At 51.6% G+C, this 11,915-nt stretch overlaps 1 protein-coding gene across 1 annotated transcript in view; it reads left to right on the top strand.

Moving 5' to 3' along the window:
• The window catches only part of TRMT12 (tRNA methyltransferase 12 homolog), a 10,064-nt gene extending 493 nt beyond the window's left edge, over positions 1 to 9,571 (top strand). Inside the window, exons 2-8 of the mRNA XM_026652942.2 lie at positions 1,036 to 1,120; positions 1,885 to 2,053; positions 3,236 to 3,434; positions 3,516 to 3,666; positions 3,795 to 3,904; positions 4,389 to 4,546; positions 7,173 to 9,571. Of these exons, the coding sequence (XP_026508727.1) occupies positions 1,036 to 1,120; positions 1,885 to 2,053; positions 3,236 to 3,434; positions 3,516 to 3,666; positions 3,795 to 3,904; positions 4,389 to 4,546; positions 7,173 to 7,655 (1,355 nt within the window). The 3' untranslated portion in view covers positions 7,656 to 9,571. The remainder of the gene's footprint in view (positions 1 to 1,035; positions 1,121 to 1,884; positions 2,054 to 3,235; positions 3,435 to 3,515; positions 3,667 to 3,794; positions 3,905 to 4,388; positions 4,547 to 7,172) is intronic.
• Positions 9,572 to 11,915: the final 2,344 nt, after the last annotated feature.

The following is an 11,915-nucleotide window of genomic DNA, read 5'->3' as shown; positions in this document are numbered from 1 at the left end:
GCAGTGGGGAAAGGGGGTGGGAGCCAGGGAGCACATGGGAGGCAGGGAGCACTTAGCAGTGGGGTAAGGGAGTGGGAGTCAGGGGCGTGTGGCCATGAGGTATGGGGGTGGGAGCCAGGGGCTCATGACAGTGGGCAGGGTAGGAGATTGTGCTGGGGCGGATGCATAGGATGATGTGCGGTGGTTGGAGCAGAGGGTGATGAATTCACTGTGATTTTTAAGTAAATGGTGTCGCTGCTCCTGCTTAATCCTACTGGCACTGGCACTCTCCGTGCCCTCGAGGGAGGCAGGAAATGTGCCTCTAGGGTTGCCAGCTCTCCTGGGATTCTGCAGATTGTCCCACTTGTAACAGGGCCATGAAGCATCCTCACGTTGCCCTTCAAGCACACTCACAGAGGTCGCAGCCTCACTGCCCACACATCCATCAAAGTGCAGCCCAATTACCACATGGGCTGTGAAATCTAGAACAAGAGGTGCTGTAGTGCTAGCAGGGAGCATTTCTCTCTGCCACCTCCCCTTTTCCAAGGGGAGACTTCTGGGCATTTCTGGCATAGGTCATGTTAATAAAGCTGCACCCACAGCACTGATTGGGTTGCTGGTATATAGGGCTCTCCTACGACGCAGCTTTGAGGTGCACACCGAGAGCATGCAGTGCTATGCAGGGCTTTGATAATGGGGATATGGAGACTTCTACCTCCATAAAGATAAAAATCCAGCCCAGGTCAATAGTAATCAAAAGTCACCGTGATCTGATTGCTGTTTGGTGGCCTGTGTGAAATGAGTTTGTTGCTCTTGATCTATCTCCTAGTATATAAGTGTCCACATCACAATCGGTCCTGTTGTTGACATCCTTAGCAGAGAGATCAGGGCTACAGGTTGCAGCAGTTTGCATCTTCAATGACTCTTTTGGGGAGAAGTTTTTGGGTGCTGAGAGACATTCAGGCTGCAGCTCCCTGGAATTGGCAAACATGTGTTGAGTAGCTTCGCTTACTGCCAAGCCAGACAACTAGGTGGTGATGTTTTTTTCTCTTCTAGGTTCTGGGAAGATGGATGCAAAGAATTTGAATTCTGGTCCCATCTCTGTACTTATTACTGAGTCACCGTTTGCCCAGAGGTTCAGGTGCAGTATGGAGATGCAGATGGAGGGAGAAAGCTGAAAGACATTGTTGTACCTGTATTGAGCTGAACACATGGTCATTAACATGGCAAAATAGAGTAAAAAAAAAACTATCCTGTGGATCTGAGCTCACTTGAGTGGGAGCAGAACTCCTAGTTCCAGACTAGTACATTACTAGTAGTAATAATCTGCTTATATCAACACACAGCCCCAGCTTCAGAGCATTAGGGGCTGCAGTGGAATTCTCACTTTCACAAGTGATGGACCATTTGGTGGATCTCAGCCCAGTCCTTAATGGGCATTGATCCACTTCTCAAAACTAGCACATACTGTAAATTGGAATGATTGCCAGTACCCATTCATAGGAAGGCCAGGGTGATGAGAAGTCAGAAATGAGATACAGAGCTTGCACAGTCAGCACTTGCCTGTACTTTGCTTGGCTCAAGTCAGCACTGTCATCTCAAAGCCTTTACAAAGGTGGGTGGGTATCATCCCCATTTTACAGAGGGGACACTGAGGCACCCAGGGATGCAATGACTTGCCTGAGGTCACGCAGTGAGTCTTTCACAGAGTTGGGAATAGATTCAGCTCTCCTGACACTAGACCAGTGCAGTTTGTTACTCCAGGAGATGATGATCTCATCAGATCAGGACTGAACAATGTGTATAGAGCATTGCTTTCCTCAGGCTTACATAAGAGGGTTGCAGAAAGCCTAGAGGGTATAATGACAGATGAATAAATATCTGAATACATCCTTGGACTTGCAGGGAGTATTTGGAGAGCGAGAGGGTTCTGGATGTCTGCCATCGTGTGCAAAAGCTGCTGGATGGCACAGTGGCATTGCCTGTGCTGGGAGAGAAACTCACTGAGCAGCACCTGCAGGAGCTGCGGGAGAGCCTGCCCCCTGAGACGACATGCACACTGACGTGGGTTCAGGTCAGCAAAGCACTGGCTTCCTCAGTAGAATCAGGGGTAGGATTTACCATACCAGGCTCTTGTGCCCATATCCTGTCTCTGCAAATTGCTGTGTCCCCATGGGTTATTGGCATGCCAACCCCTTCCATAATGCACCTTAGCCATTTGTACAATATATCACTTGAAGACAGTGACATTCTTTTCTGACCCCTTCTGCCATCAGCTTAAGGGGAATTTGACTGAAATTCCCTGGGACTATCTTAGACTTGCCTGGCGCTGACAGGGAGCTCTTGGAAGCTAGGTAAAAGAGAAAGCAAGTTTCACTTTATAGTCCGATTCAGTTCCTATGTATTTTATTTAGGGCCCAGTCCTGCCAGCTGCTGAGCGTGCTCCATTCCTGTGGAAGATAGTGAGAGATGAGGCTGTTCAGCAGCTTGCAGGAAGCACCTGGGACCTCAGGATCAGGTTCCTTTTTCCTGTGAGCTTTGGAACATGTGCTGGGATTGTCTGAGTTCAGCAATGACAGGGCTGTCCGAGGTCAGGCAGTTCTACTCCTTCCTAGCAGGGTTTGATTGAATTCCTAAGTCTCAATTGAGGGGCTCCTTGGCACAGACCTTGTGGGTCACTGATGGAGCAGAGACTTTCACTCTAGTGCCGTGGGAGCTGGGATTGCAGGGAGCAGTAATATTCCATTTTAGCTGCTCTTCCGTGCCTGTCTGCATAGGGCTTACTAGTTGCTTCCCCCACAGCCGGCTGGGAAAATGCCCAGCACCAAAAAGAATAAATTCCTGCTGCATTAAACAAACAGACAAACCTCCCTGCTTTAAAAGGAGGAGCTTGTGCCCTCGTTGCAGGGTCCCCAGGCCCATCACAGTCTCCGGGAGCTGCCAGTGCGATGGGTAACTCATTGCTTTTATTTAGAGAGCAGTGGCTGCTCCAGCCTGAGGGACATTATCTGGAGATGGTGGATGTGGCCCATGGGTCCTGAAGCCCCTTCAGTCTGTTGTGGGTTAGTGCAGCCAGTATGATTGAAGAATCACACCCAATGAGCTGGACTTTCCAGTCCCTGGGGGAGGTAAAGGGAAATGACCCAGCACAGCAGCTGTGGGAGGGAGATTACCCTCCCCCCCCCACATATCCTGTCACAGCGCAGGGAGGGAGAGATCCTATCTCAGCATCAGTGTTTTTGTGTTTCTTTCCCAGAACCCCATTCCCTCAAAGGCAGCACGAGTCCAGTTGCCTGCCCGGAAGCTGTGCAGGGAGCTGCAGCATTTTGTGTCAGCCTCTGGGGGCACATGGTCAGATAAGCTGGAGGACGATCTCCCTCGTTCTTGGCAGCGGCACGGAGACCTCATCCTGCTGAGCGAGGACAGCTTCAGGGCTGCGTTGTGGAAGGAGCTGGGTAAGAGGGATCTGTGACTCTGTCTTCCAAGATGCACTGAACCAACCTTCTCTAACCCACCTGCTTGGGGCTCTCTTCCAGGACCAGAGCTCTGGGAAACAGTTGCTTCTGCTCTGGGCGCCCGACGCGTAGCCAAACGAGGGCGAATATCACCGGATGGAGTACGATCCCCAACAGTGACCCTGTTGCTGGGGCAGGATGGCTGGGTGGAGCATGTGGACAATGGAATCAGGTAGAAGGGTGGGATGGGGCATGGGCGGAAGAAGCAGGAAGGGGCTGTCGAGCCAAGATGCCCCTGGGAAGGGGTTACTGGCCAGCCCCATGTTGGCGGCTCTCACTGGGCCTATGGTGTTTTCCCAGATACACGTTCGATGTGACCAGGTGCATGTTCTCTCCTGGAAACATCACAGAGAAGCTGCGGGTGGCGTCTCTGCCATGTGCCGGGGAAGTGCTAGTGGATCTCTATGCAGGTAACTGTCCCTGGGGCCATGGGAAAGGCTGGCTTCCTCCTCTGAGTTTTGGGAATAATGCTATGCTCTGTCCATTCTGAGGAGTTTGCTGGGGCTCTGAGAGCAGAGCCTGTGGGCCGTGGATTACTGCTCCCCATTCTCCTGTCTGGAACCACCCCCAGCCCCAGATAACATAGACTGCCCTGTTGATCACAAGAATTCAGTTCATCCCAATGTTCATAATTTGCTCAGCACTATCCATCCAGTGGCATCCTCTACCCCATGCTTGCTGTAGTATCTGTCCAGTAGCCAATGCTGTGTGCTTAACAGCAGCTTCAGCCCCTGGAACCTTCTCCCTCTCCCCCTAAGCTCTGCCAACAGCCTCAATCCAGTATATCTCTGCTGCTGAGAATGAGGCCTTAACCCTGAGCCTGAGCACTTTGTTCCCACACTGGAGGTGCCTCTGGACTGTGCTGTCAGCGGCGTCTGTCTCCTGTGCCCTCAGGGATTGGCTATTTCACGGTGCCGTACCTGGTTCACGCCGGTGCTGCCTTTGTCCATGCCTGTGAGTGGAACCCCCATGCTGTGGAGGCCCTGAGAAAGAACCTGGAGCTGAATGGCGTGCAGGATCGATGTCAGATCCACCAAGGGGATAACAGGCAGGTGAGCAGAGAGCAACCCTTCCACAGCTGAGGGGCGCAATGGAGTCTTAGGGAGGGGAATTCCAAGGGTACAGCCCGTGCTGCTGAGACTCCTTAAGGGGGGTGATGTGCCTCTGAACTTTAACCCTGGCTCTAGATGTCACAGGAATTCCTTTCCCAGGAAACTGCTCTTCTCCCCGCATCCCTCTCCTCTTTCTGATGTGGCAGAGCTTCTTCCCCATGGTACAAGGGATGGGAGCAAAGGTCCAAAGAATCTATGTGTGGGAGGCAGACTCTGTTATGTATGCAAACTGTAGGAGACAGGGATCTGGTGCACTGAGGTCTGATCAGACGGACTCGGTAGTTTTATAGCGCACAGATGAGAAGGACCTAATACAGGGGGTCTCAAACACGCGGCCCGCGGGCCGCATACGGCCCGTGGGGTTCTTTCATACGGCCCGCCAAGCTCCCCGCCCCCCCACCCCCCCCCGCCTACCCCGTGCCGCCGCAAGCCCCGCTCCGCTCCCTGAAGCGGCTGAACTACTGTATGTCCCTGCAGCCCCGGGCAGGGAGGTGGGAGTAGAGGGCTCCGTGCTCTTGCAGCTCCCATTGGCTGGGAACTGGGAACCGCGGCCAATGGGAGCTTTGGGGGAGGTACCTGGAGGAGCAGCAAGAGCAGCACATGGCACCCCTCCCCACCCCCAAGGACTCCGGCTGCTTCCTGGAGCGGAGCAGAGTGGGGCTGGGGACAGGGCAGGCAGGCAGGGAGCCTGCCCTGGCTGCAGTGCGCGGCGCTGCCACCCCAGATCCGCTCTAGGTAAGCAGCGCCGGGCCGGAGCCCGTACCCCGCACCCCTTCTGCACACCAACCCCCTGCCCGGAGCCCCCTGCCACATCCCACACCCCTCCTGCACTCCAACTCCCTGCCCTGAGCCCCCTGCCACACACTGCACCCCTCATGCACCCCAACCCCCTGCCTGGAGCCCCTTGCCACACACTGCACCCCAGCCCCCTGCTGTACCCCTCACCCCTCCCGCACCCCAACTCTCTGCCCAGAGCCCCCTGCCATACCCTGCACACCTCCTGCACCTCAACTCCCTGCCCTGAACCCCTGCCACACCCCACACCTCAATTCCCTGCAGTACCCTGCACACCTCCTGCACCTCAACTCCCTGCCCTGAACCCCCGCCGCACCCTCCTGCACCCCCTGGGGGCCGGGAGGGGGCAGAGTTGGTGTGAGGACTTCGGGGAAGGGGTTGGAATGGGGGCAGGGAATGAGCGGGAAGAGGCGAGGCGGGGCCTCATGGAAGGAGTGGAGTGGGGATGGGGCCAGGGGCAGCAAGTGGGGGGGTGTCAGTGATGCGGCCCTTGGGCCAATGCACTAGTCCTCATGCGGCCCCCGGGGTCATCTGAGTTTGAGACCCCTGACCTAATAGGTCCCATCTCCTGGAGGGCTTGGGGTGTGTATTCCAGGGCAGTGTCCAGTGCCCAAAGCAATGGGACTGCATACCCTTACCTTCCCTTAGGAAACTGTAGATCTGACTCCTGTCTGGCTAGCCAGCAGGCCCAGCTCATCCTATTGCTTTCAGAGACATCCCCATGTGCCATCCTAAATAACTCTCACATGTTAAACACTTGCCCCGGTTATCAGACCCCGCTACATCCTTACTAGTTGTTCTGGCCAAGCTGTTTATATCTGACTGAGCGAAGTCAGGCTCGACACTCAACTTCATTATTGTTATTTGTGTTACCTTAGTGCCTAGCAGCCCTAGCCAGGGACCGGTGCCCCCAGGTGCTAACTGCTGCACAAACACAGATGGTCCCTGAAACAAAGAGCATTCAATCTATCTTGATGACCTTTCTCTGTCTGTCCGTAACATGATAACTTTTGAATGCTGCAGCCAAGCAGTTCAAATTTCAGGGAATGTTCTCAGCCTCAATGTAATTGTCTGTAGATCAAAGAGCCATCTGATGGCAGCCAGTATCCTCAGATCACCTCTGTACAGCCTCCCAATACAGTTTAAAATGTGTCAGAATGACACAACAAAATGAGAATGGTGGGGAGAAGGAGGGCACCAAGTCCCTAGCATGGGGAGAATGGGAGACCCGGGAATGGGGGAGAAGGAGGTCCTGAGGGGCACACTGAGCCCCCTGACTTGGGGGAGGAGGTGGGGGTGGGTTGCAGGGAGTCCCTGAAATAGAGGGGAATGGGAAGGTGGCACACAGGGAGCTTGTTGAGGGAAATGGAGGGATGCAAGGAGCATGTGCAATGAGCTCGGCCTAGAGAAGCAATGATGCATGCGACCTGCTAGTTAATTCTCAGGTAGGATGGCGGGGCTCTGAGGAGGTACAAGAGCAGTGGTGGGGCTTCATGGTTCTGGCGAAAACGTTATATATTACTCCCAACTCGGAGCAAGAGCGTGCGAGCAGTGCCCACTTTCACCCACCCCCTTCCTATGGTAGATGGCAAGAGACAGAGCTGTGGCAACCTTTATATACTGTTATGTTCCCCCGAGGGAAAGAGAACCTCTCCATGCCCTGCAGTGCCTTGCTTGGTGTATTTTCCCCTCCCTGACGTGGGGCCCTCTGTAGTGTATGTCCTTTCACCATGCCATCCTCCTCTTTCTCACCTCCCCCTGTTGTTTCCAGCTGGAGTTGCGGGACGTGGCCAACAGGGTGAATCTGGGGCTGCTCCCCAACTCGGAGGAGGGCTGGCCTATTGCCTGCCAGCTTTTGCGGAAGGGCACAGGGGGCATTCTCCACATCCACCAGAACGTGGAGTCCTTCCCAGCAAAGGCTCATTTGCATAGTGGCCACTTGGAGAAGCAGCAGCTGCAGCAATGTCCAGAGCAAGCCGTATCCAACAGGCAGGAGGACAAAATGAGCCAAAGGAACCACAGGAGCCCAAAGGATGCTGACATCATGGATCCTGGGAGGGAGACCCAGGCAGTTGCGACCAGGGCCGAGTGGCAGAGGTGGGCAGAGACCACAGGAACGCGGATCAGGGTTCTGCTTCAGCAGCTACATGGGAAGCCTTGGAGGACAAACATTCTGCACATTGAGCCAGTGAAATCCTACGCACCCCATGTGTATCACATAGTCCTGGATCTGGAGTGCCGCCCCCTCTCTTAGTACACAGGGAGAGTGGACTGCACCTTTGGGTTCCCCAGGAATGTCGCCTTCTCCGCTAGCAAATGCGCAGGGGGAGCTCAGGGCCCAAGCCTGAGAAGTGCACAAAGCCTACACAAAGATGAGTGCTCCCAGCTGGCACCCTGTGAACTGGTTCAGTCTGACACTGGTCTTTGCCTTCAGCCCTCATGGGACCCCTCTTCTCTCCAGACTGGCCTGTAACAGCTTGACCTGACCATCATGGTGCTCCCTGCAGCTGGTGCATTCACTGCTCTCTGTGAGCTTCATTCTATTTCCATTTCCTGCAACCAGGTAAAACATTTGTTGTAAGTTTTATCTGCATGGGTCGTGTCTTGCTGTTTTTCCCAGCGGGATGGCAGAGTTCTCCAGCACTCAGCTCCAAACTCTGTTCTCACCACTAATGCCAGCAAGAGACCTGGGCTTGTGAACTTAGCAGAATGTCTGAGTTAAGATTCACCAATTGAGCCAGAGAGCATCTTAGTCCTGCACAGAGGTTGCCACTGGTGCCAGGCTGTGGGCAAATTGTGTCTCTGTGACCACTAGGACCTAGGCTGAGACTCACCAGACTTACTGCCCTTGTGATCTAATCAGAAAATGCTGAGCGCTTTGCTCATGGTATTCATTTGTTGTGAGCATGTGAAGAGCTCCAGGACGTAGTGTAGTCCCTGTGGGCTGACCTTGCTCCCTCCGCTGCTGTCCTGGTCTATTCCAATTTACCGCACTACGATCCTGATCTTGCAGTGAGCCCCTGTACAGGCAGATCCCCACTGATGTAAGTGGGGCTCAGTGTGGAGCCAGTTGCAGGATCGGGCCCTATGTACTTTATCACACAACAGATATGAACTTTCCTGTTTCTTAGCATCTAAGGGGGCTTGTTAATCCTCTTGTTCCAAGCCTGGATCTGAAGTTGCTAAGATGTTTGCCCACAAGTTTCAGGAAGCCCGGGCAAGCAATTCCTCTGCTGCTACTTGGGATTTTTGGCCTGTCTCTGTTTAAAATAGTGAGAAATGAATGAATATAGTGCTACTGAAAGGTGCCAAACTGAGATCCCCGGAGACCAAAGCCTCTCCCCATAGAACAGGTGCAGAGTCAGTGCAAGATTTCCCCACCCAGCAATTCTGCCTCACTCCTGCCCTGGATGGAACATAGGAACTGCCAAACTGGGTCATGCCAGTGGTGTATCTAGTCTCCCATCTCCAGCAGTGGCCAGTGCAAGCTGCTTCGGAGGAGGGTGCAAGAAACCCTGCAGAAAGCAGTTATGAAATATCCTGCCCACAATAATAATTTCTTCCTAATCCCTGTTTGTTAGAGGCTGGTTTGTGCCCTGAAGCAGGAGGGTTTAAATCCCTTCCAAACCTCTGCATTATTTGTAACCCTCACCATTCTAACTGACCTGAGCAAGGATTGGCATCACAAGTGAGATCTTGTGGCAGGTGAATTGTGTACTGTGTGGAAAAGGTATTTCCTTTTATCAGTTTTTAATTCACCACCTTTTGCTTTCGTTTTGTGTCCCCTTTTTCTTCTACAGCGAGAGAGGGTGAAGAAAAGCTCCTGACCTGCCTTCTCAATAGCGTTCATTGCCACCTTCTCTCTAGTGATTAATGCTAAGAGGGTAGCTGCCCATTTAATCCTTGGCCTTGATTTAGAAACTGCCAAATAAGAAGCCATTTGGGACATTGGGCTTTTCAAAGGGGCCACCTGTTCACTAGGAACTGAACTGGAACCACCACATTGTTTTCACATAACCTACTGCTCAGCAGCCATGCAATGGCAATGACTTCCGGTTGCTACTGACCTAGGCTGCAGTCAGGCCTGTGACAAGAGGTGAATGGCTCTGGATTAGGGCTGTCGATTAATCGCAGTTAACTCACGCGATTAACTCAAAAAAATTAATCGCAATTAATCGCAGGTTTAATCGCACTGTTAAACAATAGAATACCAATTGAAATTTATTAAATATTTTGGATGTTTTTCTACATTTTCATATATATTGTATTCTGTGTTGTAATTGAAATCAAAGTGTGTATTTTTGATTACAAATATTTGCACTGTAAAAATGATAAAAGAAATAGTATTTTTCAATTCACCTCATAGAAGTACTGTAGTGCAATCTCTTTGTAGTGAAAGTGCAATTTACAAATGTAGATTTTTTTTTGTTACATAACTGCGCTCAAAAACAAAACAATGTAAAACTTCAGAGCCTACTAGTCCACTCAGTCCTACTTTTTGTTCAGCCAATCGCTTAGACAGTCAAGTTTGTTTACATTTACAGGAGATAATGCTGCCCTCTTCTTATTTACAATGTTACCAGATTGTGAGAACAGGCATTTGCATGGCACTTTTGTAGCCAGCATTGCAAGGTATTTACATGCCAGATTATGCTAAACGTTTGTATGCCCCATCATGCTTTGGCCACTGTCAAACTTCCTGAGTTAAGATATAGCTGACGCTGCATGTTGCCCTTCTTCTATCTCCCATGTGTACGTGACAAATTTGCCCCCTGGCAGTTAAGTAGAATAATTTTATTTCAGCCACCATTTCAGAAGACATGCGTCCATGCTGATGACGCTCATTAAAAAAAAATGCGTTAATTAAATTTGTGACTGAACTCTTGGGTAGAGAATTGTATGTCCCCTGCTCTGTTTTACCTGCATTTTGCCATATATTTCATGTTATAGCAATCTCGGATGATGACCCAGCACATGTTCATTTTAAGAACACTTTCACTGCAGATTTTACAAAATGCAAAGAAGGTACCAATGTGAGATTTCTAAAACAGCTACAGCACTCGACCCAAGGTTTAAGAATCTGAAGTGCCTTCCAAAATCTGAGAGGAACGGGGTGTGGAGAATGCTTTCAGAAATCTTAAAAGAGCAACACTCCAATGCAGAAACTACAGAACCCGAACCACCAAAAAAGAAAATCAACCTTCTGCTGGTGGCATCTGACTCAGTTAATGAAAATGAACATGCATCGGTCTGCTCTGCTTTGGATCGTTATTGAGCAGAACCCGTCGTCAGCATGGAAGGCATGTCCCCGGGAATGGTGGTTGAAGCATGAAGGGACATATGAATATTTAGCTCATCTGGCATGTAAATATCTTGCGACATTTGCTACCACAGTGCCATGTGCATGCCTGTTCTCACTTTCAGGTGACACTGTAAACAAGAAGGGGGCAGCATTTTCTCCTGCAAATGTAACCAAACTTGTGTGTCTGAGCGACTGGTTGAATGAGAAGTAAGACTGAGTGGCTTTTTCCTTTCCCGATTTATCTGAGTTAGCTGCCCAAATCAAAGATGGTCGCCGTGTGCGCTGAGCCCTGGCACAGGGGAAGAGTGGCAGCGAGAATCAGCTACCCTAGCTGCTCCAGATCAGCTCTGTGTTTTCCTCCAAATGTCACTTGCTGTTCCTTCACGAAGTTCTTATGTGCGAAGGGGCTGCTCCCTCTACACCTCGGGATCCTGTTGGCCAGGCACATAGTTTTGGGAAGGCAAGCCGATGGGGGAGCCCAATGGTGTCACACAAGCCGATGTGTCAGCATAGGAAGTGGACAGTCAGGAGTGAAAAAAAATTACCACCCTGCCCTTGAGATGAGCGAGACAGTTGCTGCCCTTCTTTGTTAGGTAGTTACTAGTTGGTACCCACAGAAAATGCATGGAATTGAGAGATCACACGTTGCTCCCTGTTCTCATTTGCTCCTCTTCTCTTGCCCATTGTTTATTTGTGACTGGCAGTGTACCAAGGTGTAGAGGTTGGCCCTTGCTCAGGAAACAGAGGAGTCGGTTGGTGTATTTAGCTTTGAATTCTGATTGCAGACCCGAAGCTGTACTGTTCACCTGCATGTCCCTGGTCACGAGAACCGTGATATCCAAATGGCAGAGCCTTTCATTTCGAGTAGATGCAGGGAAACAAGGGAAATGATGAAACAGGTCACAGATATGCAGCTTTTTCAATAACACGAGATTCTTCCACAGTGAACAATCAATGAACAACCCCTGCTGGACAGGGGAAGTGGCTGAAATGTGTACAACTGCAGGCAGGGCCGACTTTAGGCCAATTCAACCAATTCCCCTGAATCGGGCCCCGCGCCCAAGCCCCGGTACGGCGTACTGTCGTGGCCTGGCTTCCCCAGGGGGCTATTTAAAGGGCCGGGGCTCCAGCTGCCTTTGCTGCAACCCCTGCCTGCACCAGCCCCGCACTCCCTCCCCTGCCCGCAGCCAGCCCCTGCTGCACCCTCTGCCC

The sequence above is a fragment of the Terrapene carolina genome, unplaced genomic scaffold (genome assembly GCF_002925995.2).
Source record: "Terrapene carolina triunguis isolate 2854851 unplaced genomic scaffold, T_m_triunguis-2.0 Scaffold131, whole genome shotgun sequence".
Classification (NCBI taxonomy): Eukaryota; Metazoa; Chordata; order Testudines; family Emydidae; genus Terrapene; species Terrapene triunguis.
This window is presented reverse-complemented; position numbering and strand designations above follow the sequence as displayed.